We start from the raw sequence: 20017 nt of genomic DNA, 5'->3' as shown, positions 1-20017 counted from the left end.
AACTTGTGTTGGTGAGCGGGGCTGCAGTCAGACCTGATGTCTGCCCCCAGCCCACCGCTGGGGCCACAGTCAGACTGGTGTGTACCTTCTCTTGCCTTCTCCTGAGGGGGGGGGATTCTCTGTGGGGTGGCGTGGCCCATCTGGGCTTGCACACTGCCAGGCTTGTGGTGCTGGGGATCTGGCGTATTAGCTGCGGTGGATCGGCAAGGTGTACAGGGGCAGGAGGGGCAGGTTCAGCTCACTTTTCCTTTGGAGATTCACTTCAGGAGCGGCCCTGCGGCACCAGGAGGGAGTCAGACCTGCTATAGGGTTTGATCCGCAGAAGCACAGCATTGGGTGTTTGTGTGGTGCAAGCAAGTTCCCTGACAGGATCTGATTCCCTTTGGGATTTTGGCTGGGGATGGGCGAGGGAGATGGCACTGGTGAGTGCCTTTGTTCCCTGCCAAACTGCGCTGTGTTGTCCGGGGCTCAACAACTCTCCCTCCTGTTGTCCTCCAGCCCTCCTGTTCTCTGAACAGATCTGTTAACTTATAACCTTCCAGATGTTAAGTCCCACTTGCTGTCGGAACACACTCTGTCTGGCCCCTCTGCTTTTGAAGCCAGACTCAGGGTCTCTTTTGCTGGTGGGCTGCCCCTCTGCCCCGGCTCCCTCCCGTCAGTCCGTGGAGCCCGCACCACCTCGCCGCCCTTCCTATCCTCTTCCGTGGGCCTCTGGTCTGCGCTTGGCTCCGGAGATTCCGTTCTGCTAGTCTTCTGGCGATTTTCTGGGTTATTTAGGCAGGTGTGGGTGGAATCTAAGTCATCTGCAGGACGTGCTGAGCCCAGTGTCCTCCTAATCCGCCATCTTCCCAGAAGCCAAATCAACATCATTTTGTAATCACTTATGAAGAGAGACAAAGACAACACTCTAAAACCACCAAATTACTGAATATCACCTTCTCCCTGCTAGTGTGAGTGACTCCTGCTTCTTTCCTATTGACAATTTCAGCCTTGCTTCATTCCTCCCACCTTTTAAATAAAAACGACTAAGATGCCAGTCACTGAATTGCTCACTTTCTGGCAGCAGTCTATCTAAAACAGATTTCCCATTTTGTTGAAATTTCCCCCAAATCATATAAAGTTCAAATCTTATGATAATCCTCTCTAAGCTCTTACTGAGTTATCCCATGGTTCATTTGGGATAGTCTCCCTTGTTGCAGCAAACTCTAAATATTATTACTACCACTATGATTATTATCATTAATATCTTCTTTTCTTATTAACATTTTTTTTAGTGTTTATTTTTGAGAGAAAGAGAGAAAGACAGAGGTCGAGCCAGGGAGGGATAGAGAGAGAGGGAGACACAGAATTTGAAGCAGGCTACAGGCTCTGAGCCCCTGATGTGGGGCTCAAACTCATGAACCATGAGGTTATGACTTGAGCCAAAGTTGGACACTTAACCAACTGAGCCACCCAGGTGCCCTGATCATTAATATCTTCTTAAGATACACTCATCGTCTCTACTGTAGCCTACAAAATCTATATATTCTGGGCTCTGGCTTCTTCTTTTTTCTTTTTCAAATTTTTATTTCAAGTTTAGTTAGTTGGGGCACCTGGGTAGCTCAGTCAGTTGAGTATCAGACGCTTGATTTCAGCTCAGGTCATGATCTCACGGTTTGAGAGACTGAGCCCCACATCGGGCTTTACAATGACAGTGCAGAGCCTGCTTGGGATTCACTCTCTGCTCCTCCCCCACTCTCTCTCGCTTTCTCAAAGTAAATGGATAAACGTAAAAAAATTTAGTTAACATGTAGTATAATATTGGTTTCAGTAGAATTTAGTGATTTTTACCACTTACATTTACTATGTAGTCCTCATCATAACAAGTACCATCCTTAATACCCATCACCCATTCAGCCTATCCCCCAGCCACCTCCCTCCATCAACTCTTTTTGTTCTCTGTCATTAAGAGTCTCTTATGGTTTGCCTCCCTCTCTTTTCCCCCCTTCCCATAAGTTCATCTGTTTCTTAAATTCCACATATGAGTGAAATCATATGGTATTTGTCTTTCTGACAGACTTATTTTGCTTAGCATAATACACTCTAGCTCCATCCGTCATTGTAAATGGCAAGATTTCATTCTTTTTGATGGCTAAGTAATATTCCAATGTATGTACATAGTTTGGCTATTGTTGATAGTGCTACTATAATCATCAGGGTGCATGTGCTCCTTTTAATCAGTATTTTTGTATCCTTTAGGTAAATACCTAGTAGTGCAATTGTTGGGTCATGGGTAGTTCTATTTGTAATTCTCTGAGGAACCTCCATACTGTTTTCCAGAGTGACTGCACCAGTTTGCATTCCTACCAACAATGCAAGAGGGTTCCCCTTTCCCTGCATCCTCACCAACATCTATTGTTTCCTGTATTGTTAATTTTAGCCATTCTGATAGGTGTGAGGTAGTATCTTATCGTGGTTTTGATTTGTATTTCCTTGAGGCTAAGTGATCTTTTAATCTAGGCTCTGGCTACTCTGATAGTCTTATTCTCATTCACCCCAAAGCAAGTCACACATGAACTGTATCTTGAACATGCTAGTTTTACTCCACCTTTGTGGCAGACATTTGTGCTAGATATTTTTTTCTGCCTGGAATATTCTTCTCCAAGGTATTCACACATCTCAGTTCCTTGCTTCATTCATTTCTAATCTCTGTCTCCTTCAAGAATACTTTCTTGACAACCTAGTTTGAAATATACATCTGCCGCTTCTATTCCCTTATTCTATTTTTGTTTGTATTATTTAACAGTAAAGGGAATTATGTATCTCTTTATTGTCACTCTTATCTTCTCCGGAGCATAGGCTCTATAATAACAAAGTCTTTGTCCTGTGCCTTTATTCACTTCTGTATTACCAGCATCTAGAATAATTCCTGGCAAAAAGGAAGAATGTAATAGAAAATTGTTGACATGATGAAATAATTCATTGCTTCATGTCTTATGAGGCAAGAATAAAAAGAAAGCATAGAATCTATTCTCAGAAATAAATGATGTAAACTGTAGGGAGATGGGTATAGGGTGGGAGAAGGTTAAAGGGATTCCCCAAATTATAGGGATAAAGAGAATGTGTACATTTATAATTCTCTGGTCACTGTACCTTAGTTGACATTCTGTTGTTTTGTAGAACTCCGGTGCTTTAAATTTATTTTCTGCCTATATTACTATGGGACTGATTCTATTTTTTATGTCTTTCTATGAGTTTTTCTCTTAGTGTCTATGTCCCCACATTCTTCTATTTATTTTTCAAGATCTAATTCAAATGCCCTTATCTTTGTGTTATTTTTTATATTCACCCTTACATGTGGAATGGCTATGACTTTGCTTCTATAATATTCACACAGTTCCACTATATAACATTCAAGTTATTATATTACTCATATTATTGTATTGTAAGAGGTTAAAAGTTTAGAAAGAGACTTCCAGAATAGAAGAGTAAGGGCCTTTAAAAACCCGCTTCTTCAAAAAAGCATCAAGTAGAAATAATCAAAATTGGTTTTATCAGAACTCTGGAAATTAACCAAAGGCTTGCAACAATTCAAGAATTTTTTTTCAATAAAACAGCTGAATCTTCGTAAGAAAAGTGAGTTTTGTGTCATTTTAACTGGCCGTATTCTCACCTCCCTTTCCCATTAGCCTTGAAAACCAGCAGACTTACAGACTTACGTGGTATCTGTGAAAACCAGTAGACTAGCAGCCACTAGAGAGGGAAGACCGGGTTTGGAACTCCTCAAAAAACTCCAGTTACCAGAGAGCTCTCACTATTTGGCCCATCTTACAGCTCCTTGGAAAAGCCCTATTTGCAGAACTTGTTATTTGGCCTGAATCAGAGTTTGCTCATTGGGGAAACCTCTGTCCCAGGATATTTTTGAAAATGGTGAAGGCAGTTGTTTAACATTGAAGCTGCTTGGAGCAGTGATATCAGCTGTGACAAATGGGAAGCTGGGGAAAAAAGACTTAAAAAGTAGTTCAGGGGAATGAGATGTCCATAGTGATCTTTGAAATATTCCAATGTATTCCTGGGGATCTAGAAGACTATACACATGTGCAAGGCTGTGCACATTTCCAAAAAAGACTTAAGAAGACCCTAATATTTTACCTAAGGCTGTGTCTGAGGCCCTGTACAAGTAAGAAATGAAAGCTAAAGCAGATTTATAAACATCTGGAACACTGAATCTTTGTCCTAACAGAACCCCTCTGCAGAGAGTGGATAATCTTTTGGTTAAAGGCATTTAAAAAAATCTCTGTACAATTATGATCTGACCATTAACTTAACCAAGCAGAGACTTCAATAGCTACATATAACAGGTGATTTAGACTTTATAGAATTAGTGAAAGAAAAAGTCATTAAAGAAACAATCAGCATCAGCAGCAAGAACAATCACATGAAACAACAGTAACAAAACCTGGAGAAATTGGGGAAATTTGATTTTCAGAGTTGCCACATTTTATTATTTAAAATATCCAGTTTTAAATTAAAAAAAAAAGACATACAAAGAGAAAAGTATGGCCCATAGATAAGAAAAAAACCAGAAGTCAATAGAAATTGCCTTCAGGGGAGTCCAGATATGGGATTCCCTAGGCAGAGAGTTTAAGTAAGCTTTTATAAACAACTTCAAAGAATTGAAGAAAATTATGTCTACAGAATTAAGAGAAATTATGAGAATGATATCTCACCAAGTAGAGAATATCAAGAAAGAGATTGAAATTATCAAAAAGAACCAGATGGAAACTGTGTTGAAAATTATAGTGACTACTAAAAATATTTAATAGAGAGGCTCAACAGAATATTTGAGTAAGCAGAAGAAAGAATCAGCAAACTTGAAAATAGATTGAGAAAATCCAACCTGAGAAATAGAAGCAAAATGAACAGAGTTTCAGAGAACTATAGGACACCATTGGGTATACCAACATATAATGGGAGTCTAAGAATGAGAAAAGAGATAAAAAGGGGGAGGAAAATATTTGAAGAAATAATGACTGAATATACCCCAAATATAATTAAAAACATGAATTAATACAGCCGAGAAGTTTAATAAATGTCAAGTAGGATAAATTCAAAGAGATCCACATCTAAACACATCAAGGTCAAACTCTTGAAAGAAAGAGAGAAAATTGTGAATACAGCAAGAGAAAAGCAACCCATAACATACAAGTGATCCTAAGTAAGATTAACAGCTGACCTCTCAAAACCATGGAAACCAAAAGGGAGTGGGTTGGCATTTTCAAATGGGCTGAAAAAAGATTGGTAACCAATAATTTTATATCCAGTAAGCCTATATTTCACAAAAGAAGGAAAAATTATGTCATTCTCAAATAAACAAAAACTGAGGGAATTTGTTGCTAGCCAACTTGTATTATAAGTGATATTAAAAAGAGAACTTCAGGTAGAATCGAAAGGACTAGAGTTGAATCTACCCCCCAAAAGTAAAGAGCACCAATAAAGATAACAATGAAGGTAAATATAAAATACAATATAAATGTATTTTTACTTGTAACTTTTTTCCTCTCCTGATTCAAAAGACAACTGCATAAAGCAATAATTATAAAACTGTGTCAATGGGTGTGAAATGTATAAAGATGTCATTTGTATGACAACAAAAGCAGAAAAGAGGAGGGGGAAATGGAGGTACATTGAAGCAAAGTTTTTTTATACTATTGAAATTAAGTTGCAACTAATCCACACTAGATGGTTTTAAGATGCAATCACTAAGAAAATAACTCAAAAAATATACCAAAACAAACAAGAAGGGAATTAAAATAGTGTACTAAGAAATATATATTTAACACAAAAGGAGCTAGTAATGGAGGAATAGAATTTCAAAAATAAAGGAGAGGAAATAATCTTCCCTATTCATTCCATGAGGCCAGTATTGCTCGGAAACCAAAACCAGGCAAAAATGTCACAAGTAATAAATCAGACTGATATTTCTTATGAACATAGATTAAAAAAACCCTCAAAAAATACTAGCAAAACAAATCCAGTAATATATAAAAGGATTGATACATCATGACCATGTGGAATCTATCAAAGGTTAGTTTCACTTTGAAAATTGCTGTTTAGTGATTTTCATCTGCCTGGGTGGCTCAGGTGGTTAAGCATACAACTCTTGATTTCATCTCAGGTCATGGTCTCACAGTTACATGAGTTTGTGCCTCAGGTCATCAGGCTCTGAGCTGGCAGTACAGAACCTGCTTGGGATTTTCTTTTTTTTTTTAGGTAAATGATATTTATTTATTTATTTATTTATTTATTTAATTAACATATGAAATTTATTGTCAAACTGGTTTCCATACAACACCCAGTGCTCATCCCAAAAGGTGCCCTCCTCAATACCCATCACCCACCCTCCCCTCCCTCCCACCCCCCCATCAACCCTCAGTTTGTTCTCTGTTTTTAACAGTCTCTTATGCTTTGGCTCTCTCCCACTCTAACCTCTTTTTTTTTTTTTTTCCTTCCCCTCCCCCATGGGTTTCTGTTACGTTTCTCAGGATCCACATAAGAGTGAAACCATATGGTATCTGTCTTTCTCTGTATGGCTTATTTCACTTAGCATCACACTCTCCAGTTCCATCCACGTTGCTACAAAAGGCCATATTTCATTCTTTCTCATTGCCATGTAGTACTCCATTGTGTCTATAAACCACAATTTCTTTATCCATTCATCAGTTGATGGACATTTAGGCTCTTTCCATAATTTGGCTATTATTGAGAGTGCTGCGGAGAAACGGGAACCCTCTTGCACTGTTGGTGGGAATGCAAATTGGTGCAGCCGCTCTGGAAAGCAGTGTGGAGGTTCCTCAGAAAATTAAAAATAGACCTACCCTATGACCCTGCTTGGGATTTTCTATCTTCCCCCCGTCTCTCTGCCCCTACCCCTCTTGCTTTTTTCCTCCTCTGTCTCAAAATAAATAAATAAACTAAAGAAAAAAAAATCATTAATCATTCAGTGTTACTTACCATATTCATAGAATAAGGACAAAAATATATGATCATCTCAATAGATACAAAAAAAGCATTTTACAAATTCCAACATTATTTCATGATAAAAATCCTAAAAAACAAAACAAAACAAAAAAGCAGACAAACCGAGGGACTTCCTCAACCTGATAAAGGGCATCTATAAAATACCTACAGCATCCTCACATTTAGTGGTGAAACATTCAAAGCTTACCCCTAGGATCAGGAACAAGACAAGGATGACTGTTCTTGCCACTTATATTTAATATTGTACTGCAAGTTCTAAGCCTCAGCAAGAAAAAGAAATATAAGACATCCTGATTGCATTTACAACAGCATCAAAAAGGATAAAAATCTGACAAATTTAGCAAAAAAAAAATGCAAGATGAATACTGACAACTACAAAACATTGTTGCAAGGAGTTACTATAAATCAAAATAAATAGAGATCCCATGTTATTGGATTGGAAGATTTAATATTATTAAAGTGGTAATACTCTTTGAGTTATCTTCAAAAGACGTTAATGACTTGATATCCATGTTTTTTTTTTTTCACATCCTGATGGCTCATTTCTTTTTGTCACTGAAAAATATTCCATTGTTTAGGTGTATCAGAGCTTGTTGTCCATTTTTCTACTAAAGGACTTCTTTGTCCCTTCCAGTTTTTGGTAATTATGAATAAAGCTACTGTAAGCATTTGTGTGCAGGTTTTGTTTGTGGACATAGATTTTTGAGTCAATTTGGAGAATGCCTGGGGATGCAATTACTGGATCATAAGGTATAATTAAGCTCAGTTTGGGAGAAGATTGCCAGATTGTCTTCCAGGCTGGCTGTATCATTTAGCATTCCCATCAGCAGTGAATGACAGTTCTTGTTGCTCTGTGTCCTCGCCAGGAGTTGTTATTGTCGGTTTTTGGATTTTGGACATTCTTGTTAATGGTTGTAATGGTATCCCGTTATGTTGATTCGTAACTCCTTGATGACAGGTGAAAGACAAGATCTTTTCAAGTGCTTATTTTCCACCTGTATATCTCCCTTTTTAAAAATGTTTTTATCTGGATTCAGTAATAGGATAATGATGATCCCATAGAGTGAGTTAGGAAAGGTTCCGTCTGCTTCTATTTTCTGAAATATATTTGTGGAAAGTTGGTATCATTTCTTTGTTAAATGTTTGATAGAATTCACCAGTAAAATCATCTGATCCTGTTCATTACGTTTTTAAGAGGTTACTAGTTATTGATTTATTTTCTTTACTGGGTATAGGTACAGATACTAAATATATAATTATCTATTTCTCCTTATGTGATTTATAGTTTGTATCTTTTGAGGAATTTGTTGATTCCATCTAAATTATCAAATTTATGGACGTATATCAAATTTATAGTGTTTCTTGGGGCGCCTGGGTGGCTCAGTCGGTTGGGTGGCTGACTTCGGCTCAGGTCACCATCTCGCGGTCCGTGAGTTCAAGCCCCGCATCAGGCTCTGGGCTGATGGCTCAGAGCCTGGAGCCTGCTTCCGATTCTGTGTCTCCCTCTCTCTCTGCCCCTCCCCAGTTCATGCTCTGTCTCTTTCTGTCTCAAAAATAAATAAACGTTAAACAAAAAAATTAAAAAAAATTTATAGTGTTTCTTTACATTTTAATGTCCATCTCTGTCTCCTCTCTTTTTTCTTCTTGGTTAGCCTGGCTGGAGGTTTACTAATTTTTTAAACATTTTCAAAGAATTAGCTTTTGTTCCATTGATTTTTTTCTGTTTTTTTTTGTTTTTGGTTTCTTTTCAATTTCATTGACTTCTGCTCTGAATTTTATTATTTTTTTTCCTGCTTGTTTTAGGCTTAAATTGTTTTTCTTTCTCCAGATTTCCTAAGGTAGAAAATTATATAATTAATTTAATACATTTCTTTTTTTCTAATAGATGCATTTAATACTATAAACCTCTCTCCCTCTAAATACTAATATTGTTACATCTCTCAAATTTTGGTAAGCTGTATTTTCATTTTTATTCAGCTTAAAATGTTTTTTAATCTCTTTAGATTGCTTTTTTGCCCCATGTGTAGAAGTATATTAAGTTCCAAATATTTGGGCATTTTCCAGCTATTTTTCTGTTACTGATTCTACTTTAATTTCAATGTATGATAACATACTTTTATTATTTATATTTGTTTAAACTTTGTTAAGGTTGTTTTACGGCCCCAAATATGGTGTATCTTGGTGAATGTTCTATGCAAGTTCAAGAAGAATGTGTTTTCTGTTGGATGGAATATTTTATAAACGTCAGGTTCAGTTTATTGATAGTGCTATTAAGGTAAACTGTATCTTTGCCAATTTTCTGTCTGCTTGATCTATCAATCACTGAAAAAAGGATGTTTACTTTAACTATAATAGTGGATTTCTTTCTTTCTCCTTGAAATTCTCTAAGTTTTTGCATCATGTGTTCTTAGGCTCAAACACATTAATATTGTTAGTTTTAACTTGGGATGCATCACTGTAGAAAATTGTATAAAGTTATAAAATATTATAAATATGAGAAAAATAATGGAAATACATAAGTTGTATCATTTAGTTTACCTAAAAAAGAAAATTAATAATTTGACTTAAAAATTCACATGGAAATGCAGGGGACCCAGAATACCCAAAGTTGGAGGACTCCCAATTCCTGATTTGAAAGTGTACTACAAAGATATGATAATCAAGACTGTGTGGTACTAGCATGAGAATAGACATATAGCTTGAGAATTGAGCATCCAGAAATAAACCTTATTTTTATGGTTTAATGTTCAACAGTAATGCCAAGATACTGTTGGCAGTATCAACTGCCAACAGTATCTTGGGGGGGGGAAGGACAGTTTCAACAAATGTTGCTGGGACAACTGGATATCCACACACAAAAGAATGAAGTTGAACCTCTATCTCCCATCATATACTAAAATTATCTCAAGATAGGCCATAGACTTAAATATAAAAGGTAAAGCTATAAAACTCTATGAAGAAAACAGACATAATTATTTGTGATGTTGAGTTAGACAATAGCTTCTTAGATATGGCACCAAAAGAAAAAGACACACACACACACACACACACACACACACACATAAATTGGACTTCATCAAAATAAAACAAACTTCTGTGCTATAAATGACACTGTCAAGAGAAGTGAAAAGCAACCCACAGAATGGAAGAATATATTTGTAAACCATTTATTGATAGACACTTGAATCTAGAGTATTTTAGGGGCACCTGGATTGCTCAGTCAGTTGAGCGTCCAATTCTTGATTTCGGTTCAGGCCATGATCTCAGTCATGGAATTGAGCCCTGCATTTGGCTCAGTGCTGAACATGAAGCCCGCTTGGGATTCTCTCTCCCTCTCTCTGTCCCTCCCCCTTCTAAAAATAAATAAATAAATAAACATTTAGAGTATTAAAAATCTCTTAAAACTCAACAGCAGTAATGAATAAGACAACTAAGCTGATTAAAAATGGGACAAAGAATTTGAATTGACATTTCTTCAAAGAAGATTCATGAGTGGCCAATAGTTACATGAATAGATGCTTAATATAAGTGATTAGGAAAATACAAATCAGAACCACAGTGAGATGTTACTTTATAATGTCTAGGCTGGCAAAAAGAAAAAGAAAGAAAAAAGAGAGAGGGAGGTAGGAAAGAAAGGAGGGAATAACAAGTGTGGCTGGGATATAGCGAATTTGAAACTAATAATTGCTGGTGGCATTATAAATAGTACCGCAACTTTGGAAAGCAGTCTAACCATTCTTCAAAAAATTTACTACATGATCTAGCAATTTTACACAGGTATTGTTATGGGCTGAATTGTGTCTTTCTAAAATTCATATAACTTCTAAAATTCATGCAACTGTATTTGTAGACAGGGCCTTTAAGAAGGTAATTAAGGTTAAATCAAGTCATGAGGGGGGGACCTTAATCTGATGACTGCAGCACATATAAGAACAGGAAGAGATAGCAGTACCACCCTCACCTCTGTTCATGTATAGAGGAAAGGCCATGTGAAGATACAGTGAGAAGGTGGTTGTCTGCAAGCCTAGGAGAGAGGCTTCATCAGATTCCAACTCTCCTGGTGCCTTGATCTTAGACTCTCAGTCTCTAGAACTGTGATAAAATAAATTTATATTGTTTAAGCCACGCAGCCTGTGGTATTTTGTCATGGCAGCCTATGCAAACTAGTATATATCCAGGAGAAATTATATATATATATATATATATATATATATATATATATATATATATTCAGACAAAAATGTGTACATGAATGTTCATAACATCATTATTCATATTAGAAAAAAGTAGGAACAGCTTAAATGTTCATCATTTGATGAATGCATACACAAAATGTTGTATATCCACACAATGGAATATTATTTGACAATAAAAAGGAATAAAGTACTCATAGCAAGCTGTAATATGGATGAGTTATTCATGGATGAACATTATGCTAAGTGAAAGAAGCTAGCTACAAAAGGCCACATAAGTGCACGATCCATTTTTCTGAAATGCCCAGAATAGGCAAAATCCATAGGAACATAAAGTAGATTAGTGGTTTCCAGGGACTGATGGAGAGGGAAGTAGGGAATGACTGCTAATGGGTATGGGATTTCTTTTTGAGGTTATGAAAATACTGTAAAATTTGTTAGTGGTGATTGTTGCACAGCTACGTGAATAAACTAAGAGCACTAAATTGTCCATTTTTAAAAGGGTGAATTTTTATGGTATGTAAACTGTATTTCAATCAAACTATTATAAACCAAAACAAAAAAAGTTAGAAAAGTTTATTTCCATTGCTGGGTTGTGGTCTTTCTGAGGACAGGAAAGAAATATTGCTAATCAGCATTACTCCAAAGGCTAGTACGATGCCAGGATGGTTTTTCATATTCACTATTCTTTTTAATATACATATATCCCAAATATAAACAGGTAAAAATATTCAAAAGAGACTTACCTAACTTGAATATAAAATTTTGGGGGGGCAAAAAAATGATTATTATACTTGTGTTATAACATGTCGTATTGCTATCTAATAATGTTTGGTTGATTTGCACCAGGGTGGCTTTTGAAAAGAAAAGGAATGTGGATGTAGTCTCGTTATGTGTCATTGTGGAGTTTAGAAGTCCCTGAATTGGAATGCAGTGGTTCCCAGTGCTTTTTGTGTATTACAATTTCCTGGGGGGCTTTTCAGAATACCTGTACCACCTGCACCCCCAATCGTGAGTCACTCAGTTGAGAACCACTGCTTGGGTGGAGGTAGGTGTCAATAGGACTACATGTGGTTGTGATCACAGTGAGGCAACAGAGAATCTGTTGTAAAGCACTGGTTTTCCAACTTTAACGTATGTAATAGGACAAAATGCAGATTCTACTTTATAGGGCTGAGCTAGGCCCTGAAATCCTACCTTCCAAGAAGCTCCCCAGTGATGCCCAGCTAACAGTCCCCAACCCACATTGTCAGTGGTAAGGGTTGTATAATACATTTTCAAAGGAGTGAAAGCATGGTTAATAAGAAAATGTAATAAAGAAAATGAAATAAAGCAGTTGCATACTTAGACAAAGAGCTTGATGAAGGGAAGGAAGCAGGTAATTGCTTAAGACATTAACTTTCATCTTGGTGAGCTTTTCCATTGATTTGCTTATCATTTAATGATTGGTCCAACCACTTTAGATGGATTTCACGTTTTCTAGAAGTTTTTCCATTTTGTCCATAGGATGAAAATTTGGACTGTTAGGGACTTTGCATAATTTCTTTAGATATTGTCCTGACTTGCCAGGATGATAGAATCTAGTGAGGAAATATGAACAAATATATTTGTTTTATTTAAATTGACATTATTGACATTTTTGTGCTAGACATGATATTGAGTTCTGGAATTACAGAAATTAATAAGTATAGTCCCTGTTCTTAAAATTTGACAGTTTAGGGGCACCTGGGTCGCTCAGTTGGTTAAGCGTCCCACTCTTGATTTTGGCTGAGGTCATGATCTCATGGTTCATGGGATTGAGCCCCAAACTGGGCTCTGGGCTGACAGCATGGATCCTGGTTGGGATTTTCTCTCTCCCTCTCTCTCTGCCCCTCTTTTTCTCATGCTCATGCTCTCTATCTCTCTCAAAATAAATAAACTTAAAAAAAATTGAAAATCTATTAAGGATGGGGAGGCATGTAGGACAGATTTGTGAACAGCTAACTATCACACAAGAAATAAATGAATGACATGTGCAGTAGAAGTACACACAACGTGCTATGGAAGAGGCAGTTAATTCCACCTGGGGAAAGGTTCCATTGATGACCTGGTATTTAGAATTTTGAAATGACTTCTTCAAAATGTTCACTGGTTGTTGGCCAGTTCTCAACTATTCACTGACCGGAGGCTCACGGTCAGAACTCATCCAGGAATAACATACTAACATCACAGACCAATTTTAGAAACCTCCTAGAACTTTCTTCAAGGCATCCTTCATTTCTTTATTCCGGAGGCTGTAGATCATGGGGTTAAAAAAAGGGGTCAGAACTGAGTAGAATAGAGTTGTGAACTTCTGCATTCCCTCTGCTTGTCCTGACCCCGGGCTCACATATGTCATCATGACAGAGCCATAGAATAGAAACACAACAGCCAGATGTGAGGAGCATGTAGAAAACGCCTTCTTCCGGCCAGCAACTGAGGGCACCTGCACTACAGCCCTCAGCACCAGGGTATAGGAGCCAGTAATGTAGAAAAAGGTGGCAAAGATGAGGAGTGAGCTCATGGTGCCACAGATGAGAATGGTCCCTGGGATTGGGACACAGGCTGAAGCCAAGGTCAGCAGAGGACCCAGGTCACACAGGAAGTCATCAATCACGTTTGGGCCACAAAATGGTAGCTGGATAACAAGTATCACTGGGATCAGAAACCAGAGAAAACCATAGACCCAGCAAAAGATAACCAGGCTGCAACAGAACTTCACAGTCATGATGGTGGGGTAATGCAGGGGGTGACAGATTGCCAGGAACCGGTCATAGGCCATGATGGACAGAAATAAGCATTCAGTTGTGCCTAGTGAGAAGAAGAAGTACAACTGGAGGAGGCACCAAGCAAAGGAGATGGTTTTGGTCTGGGAGAGGAAGTTGGCCAGCATGTTGGGCACATCAGAGTTGACATAGCAGATTTCCAGGAAGGAGAAGTTGGCCAGCAGAATATACATGGGGGTGTGGAGCCGGCGGTCCCAGTGCACCACACACACAATGGCCATGTTTCCAAGGAGCGTCATGATGTAAGTCACAAAGAATATGGAAAAGAGGAGGATCTGCATTTCCCAACGGCAAGGAAAGCCCAAGAGGATGAACTCACTCACAGTGTGAGAAATATTTCTGGCCTCCGAAGTCATTTCCTTCTATCCTGTGAGGATTGCAGTAGAAGTTACATTACAAAAGGAGTCATGCCTCCTGATTCCTCCCCAGGAGAGAACACATTTTCCTGATCATAGGGGAGACCTAGACCAGGAGTTCCTATTTTTGATTGGGCACTTCAACAATATACTTGTTGAGTATGCTTTTCTATATATGACTCTTCACTTTTAAACTATATACAGCCCACTGTCAATCAATATAGTAAATATTGGTAAATATTTTGAAAAAAGTTTTCTTAAAATAAAAATAGAAACTCAGGTATTTCCTTTCTGCATCTCTCATTGAGTTGTCCGGTGCACCCAACTTTGGAGAACATTGGTCTAGACAATATGCATAGATGGCTGGCTGAAGCTAAATTGAGATATAAACATTGACATTGGCAATTCATCCATAAAAAAAATTAGAATTGACAGTTTTACCAAATAAAACAGTACAATCAGATAAGTGATATAAAGGAGAGAACATGAGGCTTTGAAGCCAGGTATGAAAATAACCAGAGTGACTTTAAGCAAGTTGCAGTTTAGCACACTAAGTAACCATTTATAGGCCATTATTAGTGTCTCTTCTCTATCTGTAGGATGCTGTGGTACAAGGGCTCCAGACTCTGATATTATTAGCAACATATGGGGGAGCCTTTGAAAGGTATAGATTCCTGGGCTCCGCCTGGGTTTCGGATCCACTGGTGTGTGTCAGAGCACAAGCTCTGGAGACATCACAGTTCTAGGCTCTACCACTTCCTGAGGAGCATTTCCTCAGGCAAGAATTTGACCTTTGAGACTATGTTTCTTTCTCTGTAAATTATGAACAGTCATACCTCCACAGTAAGGGTGGCATGAAAATTGCATAGAATAATGTATGCAAAAGCAGTTTAAAATTATACAGTGCTACAGAAATATAAACTTTGGTAAACTGTTCAGGGCTTGTTATGCTAAACATTACTCTCCTTTGTTAACCTTATAAATTAAATTGATTTTAAAATGCAAAAGAATGTGTTTTCCTGTGGAATTTTAGCCATGTGACAGGCTTAGTCTATGTTGTGTGTGTTCGTGTGCATGTACACGCGTGTGTGTGTATGAAAAAGAAAGTGCTTCTCAGTCGTTTCAGAGTACACTGAATGAAACTCCCTTATAAGCCTCTTTTTTTTTTTAAGTTTATTTATTTTGAGAGAGACAGAGCATGGGTGGGGGAGGGGCAGAGAGAGAGGGAGAGAGAATCCTAAGCAGGCTCCTGGGAGATCATGACCTGGGCTGAAACCAAGAGTTGGACACTTAACCCACTAAGCCACCCAGGTGCTCCTATAAGCACCCTTTTTTGCCTATCAAACATACCTATAAAGCACCCTTGAAGACCTTTTTTTGCCTATCAAACATATCGGAGCTCTCATTTTTTTCTTAATAGACTGTCTTCCTTGGTAAGGTTACCACCGCAACCATAAACAATAGGATCATTTTCCTGATGGCTACACTGTAGTTTGTATTAAAGCCACCTACTTTTGAAGCCACAAAACGTCCTGTGTGATCTCTTCCCCCACTGCTCCTACCCATGCCTGGCTCCTTTGTGGGATTTCCTGGGAAATAAGCATCAACCTTTATTCAAATGATCACAACAGAAGAGCAACAACAAATACTATTTCAAAATAGTCAGACATGGAAATCAGGGTTTTGATAAAACCTTTCTCCCTCTGGCATTCTTTAGTTTTGTGGTTTATTCAGCCCTGCAAGCCTGGCTCTCTCTCTCTCTCTCTCTCTCTCTCTCTCTCTCTTTCTCTTTTTGATACAGGGAGGCAGAGAGAAGCTTATCTAAATTTCAGCCTTGACCTAAGCCTAAGTTGAACCCAGAAGAAGTTTGGAATATGGGTATATCATCTCTGTTTTGCCTTTTTCCTCCTTTCCCATTTTAGAAGCTCAGAACTCAAATGCTCTATTTACCTTTTCTTGGCAACATCAATTCTTTGGGGAAAAATCCAATAAACTCATGCATAAACTGAACCTCAATGTCTGTGAAGACTTTAGCAGTTTTCATTTTCCACATTATGTACACAAGGGCACATGACCAGCTGGCACACACACCAGATACAGTGGAGCAGCATTTATTGGGAGAAACTTGCAGACCCAGCATCAGTCACAGGCCTGCAGTCCCCTTTTGTTTTGCTCGTTATAAGCACAGTGGCACACAGAAATCTAGGATATTACGTTTTAAGAAGGCACCTGAACTTTTAAGGCCTGAGGGTTTTGTTTTTTAGCTGTGTGATTAGGGAAGTGCTAACCCCTCCCCTGATGTGATTAGGGCCAGTATATAACATCAACATGAAGAAAACTTGGTTCTGGTCCTATTTTTAGAATCAGGTTTAGGGGCTGGGGGAGAGGGCTGCCAGCATTTCTCCTGGTGTGATTGGGGGCTGAAGTCAATTCAAACTTTGCAGTTGCAGCTCTAGGCTATGACAGGTTAACAGAGGATTCTCCCCCTCAGCCATGTGAAGGAGAAAGTCATTGCATTAAGCACTGGGCAATTGATGCTTCATTTCCATGGAACTTCACAGGAGACAATTTACTCTTTGGGAGGGTGGCTTGAAAGAAATTTGTTTGAACAAGTTAACCCTTATGTCTACCATAAGGGTTAGATGTAACCCTTATGGGTTTTTTGGAGGGCTTTCTTAATTACTCTATAGGGGAGCCATAGCAAGGGTTATTGCTTCCATTTCATGTATAAGGAGATAAAGACTCAGAGATCAAATGCCTGAAATTCCAAACCAGTAAGTGACAGGGTCAGGACACGACTCTTTGCTTCCTAGCTCCTATTTTACTATTTCCTCACCACGTTAGAGGACCTTCAGAGATGTGTCTAAAATGTCACTCATCCCAGGGAAAAAAGTGCATCAAATTAATAAAATGAGCAACTGTTGGTGCTATAGACATCATCACATCATCCAAGGGAAGAGGGGTGGCGTCTCCCAAGCATCCCTTAAATTATACCACCTAGGTGGAATTGTGGGTTTTTTTTTTCCTTTTATTTTTCATTTTTACATGGCTAGCTCATTTTTTTTCTTTTTTTGTTTTTTGTAGTAAGTTCAGACACACAAATACTATACTGAGTGTGGTAGTTATTTTACTCTTACCTGACTTTTCTGATATGCAGTGTTCAACTTCTCTACAGTGATCTAGAGGCAGGACAACTCTCATCCATCTATACAAAATTAAGATAAATGATTATCTTAAAGAAGTAATGGAAGTTTGTTTTGTTTTGTTTTTTAAAGAGACGATATTAAGCAACAATAGACAGTGAGGAGGCATCTAAGGGACCTACAGGCATGTTTCTTTGCAGTTTGGGGTGTTATAATTCTATTTGTTGCAGCTTTTGACTTATTACTACTTTTATTATTTAAGCTTTTTTCACCAATTAGATAATGTTACCCTGTTTCTACCAGTGCCTGCCTGAGTCTCTGTTTCCCAGTTATCTTTGCAGCATAAAGGACAACTGATTCAATGTGCTATGTCCAAGGACTCACTTAAGTGAATAGTTGGATTCTGTTCCTTGTACTCTGGAGGAAATAAACTGTCAAGTCTGGCCTTCTGTTTCTTGGAATAACGTATTGCTCATATTCACTGGCCTCAGAGACATCGTGGGTTTTAAAGTGATTTACAAAGTCACATTTTCTTATTGATCTGAATTTACTGAATCTTGGAGCTGGGAGAGACTTTAGGGATTCTCTAGTCTCTCTTCCTACCAGCAGTAAGAACCCCTTTCTTCTGCTTTCTTGCTGGTTGGTCATCTAGCTTCTGTTGGAATAATCCATGACAAATAGCTCAGTGAACTACAGAAAAGCTTTCAGTTTTAGAGATTGTAATAAGCTTCCTTGTTCTCTCTTACATTCCTGAGTCACGTTCCCATCTCGATGTGCCATCTTGGTCTCACTTCTGCCTCAGGGAAGGAGGGTTAACATTATGTGCCCATCATACACACACACTCTGTTAAGATTTTGACCATGCATTATCCTTCTTGGTCTTTCAACAACTACAGAAGTAGTAACTGGGCCACAAGAAGACAGTTAAGTGGTGGTGCTGGGCAGATTGTATTCTTTCATTACATTATGCTGATGCTCAGAATAAGTCTACACAGCAGTATTTAGAATATCTGAGGAAGGGACTCATGTCTTCTTTGAATCTTCTCTATTTATACTAAGCACTCTTGGTTTCTTTAAATTTGACATAATTTCTAGGGTGCTAGCCATCCTCGCTGCCTTTTGATTGTTCATACCTTTCAGAAGATATGATCTTACTGAAACCAAACAGAGTGTCCTTTGTGCTGTGTGACTGACACAGAGCACAGTGTGCCGTGATCTCTTTTGTTCTAGACTCATGCAGACTTAGGTTGACGTTAGCTTTTTTGGGCAGTAATTTTATATTTTAGACTTTTATTGAATTTTCATTTTACCAAAGTCCTTAGAGTTCATTCACAAGAACTTTAAAGCCAGATTGGCCCCATCTGATGCTTGTGTCATTGAGTTTTCTAAGCAAGGGAGGTTAATTACTGAATTTCACCAAGTGTTTCAGTCAATTAAGATCTTAAGACTATCAAATACTAGCTTTCTTTTCTATTTTTATTGCCTAGAATTTGATAAAATTTCTTTTGTTTCACCTATGTCTGATGAAAATATTATATACAACATGAGAAAGTCCTTTTTTTTCTTAAAACTTTTTCTACCTTAACATCTATTATCAACAATTGTTGATAGATGGCTAAGCTAAAAATAGATAAATAGTACAAAGGTGGTGAAAATGACATTGTATCTCTGGAAGACATTCTGGCATATATAATTGGATGGTTTATGAAAAGTTTTTAGAAGGAAAGTTTAGACTTTTTTTGTTTTTGTTTTTTTATTTTATTTTATTTTATTTTATTTTATTTTATTTTATTTTATTTTATTTTATTTTTAAATTTACATCCAAGTTAGCATATAGTGCAACAATGATTTTAGGAGTAGATTCCTTAATGCCTCTTACCCATTTAGCCCATCCCCCCTCCCACAACCCCTCCAGTAACCCTCTGTTTGTTCTCCATATTTAAGAGTTTCATGTTTTGTCCCCCTCCTTGTTTTTATATTATTTTTGCTTCCCTTCCCTTATGTTCATCTGTTTTGTATCTTAAAGTCCTCATATGAGTTAAGTCATATATTTGTCTTTCTCTGACTAATTTTGCTTTGCATAATACCCTCTAGTTCCATCTACATAGTTGCAAGTGGAAAGATTCACAAATTTTAGACTTTAAACTGGTACCCTCATTCAATTTCAGTTGTTTAAAATTTTTCTTTCATTCTCCAGCATCTTCTAAATACAGTTATAGTGGTTTTAAAATCACACCTGTAAATTCTTTCTGTATCCTGGGATATAATTTGTCTAGGTCTGAGAAATTAAGCTTATTAATAGTTACTGAGTGCTGTTTCACTTAATTTTCCTGTCAATTCTCTTTTATACATGTGTTCTCCATTCTTTGGGAAGAAGATAATTTTTTGGAGCTGACCATATTTTAATTTAATTTAGATTGATGGGTGCCATGCCTTTCTCCAGAGGGCAGGAGATGGCCCAGGCTTTTTTTTTTTTTTTTAAATCTCGTAAACCTTGCAAG

General features: G+C 37.7%; 1 protein-coding gene across 1 annotated transcript; it reads right to left on the bottom strand.

Annotated features, from left to right (window-relative positions):
* Positions 1–13431: 13431 nt before the first annotated feature.
* Positions 13432–14373, bottom strand: LOC131517947 (olfactory receptor 11H6-like). The gene has a single exon (XM_058740571.1). It carries the CDS (start codon positions 14371–14373, stop codon positions 13432–13434), a length of 942 nt encoding a protein of 313 aa, XP_058596554.1.
* Positions 14374–20017: the final 5644 nt, after the last annotated feature.

The sequence above is a fragment of the Neofelis nebulosa genome, chromosome 7, assembly GCF_028018385.1.
Source record: "Neofelis nebulosa isolate mNeoNeb1 chromosome 7, mNeoNeb1.pri, whole genome shotgun sequence".
In the NCBI taxonomy this organism is placed as follows: Eukaryota; Metazoa; Chordata; class Mammalia; order Carnivora; family Felidae; genus Neofelis; species Neofelis nebulosa.
The sequence above is the reverse complement of the archived record's forward strand: the minus strand, read 5'-3'. Positions and strand labels throughout refer to the sequence as shown.

What these genes read in the sequence shown, in the direction of transcription:
- LOC131517947 (XM_058740571.1), bottom strand. Translation starts at nt 14,373, where the DNA reads ATGACTTCGGAGGCCAGAAATATTTCTCACACTGTGAGTGAGTTCATC.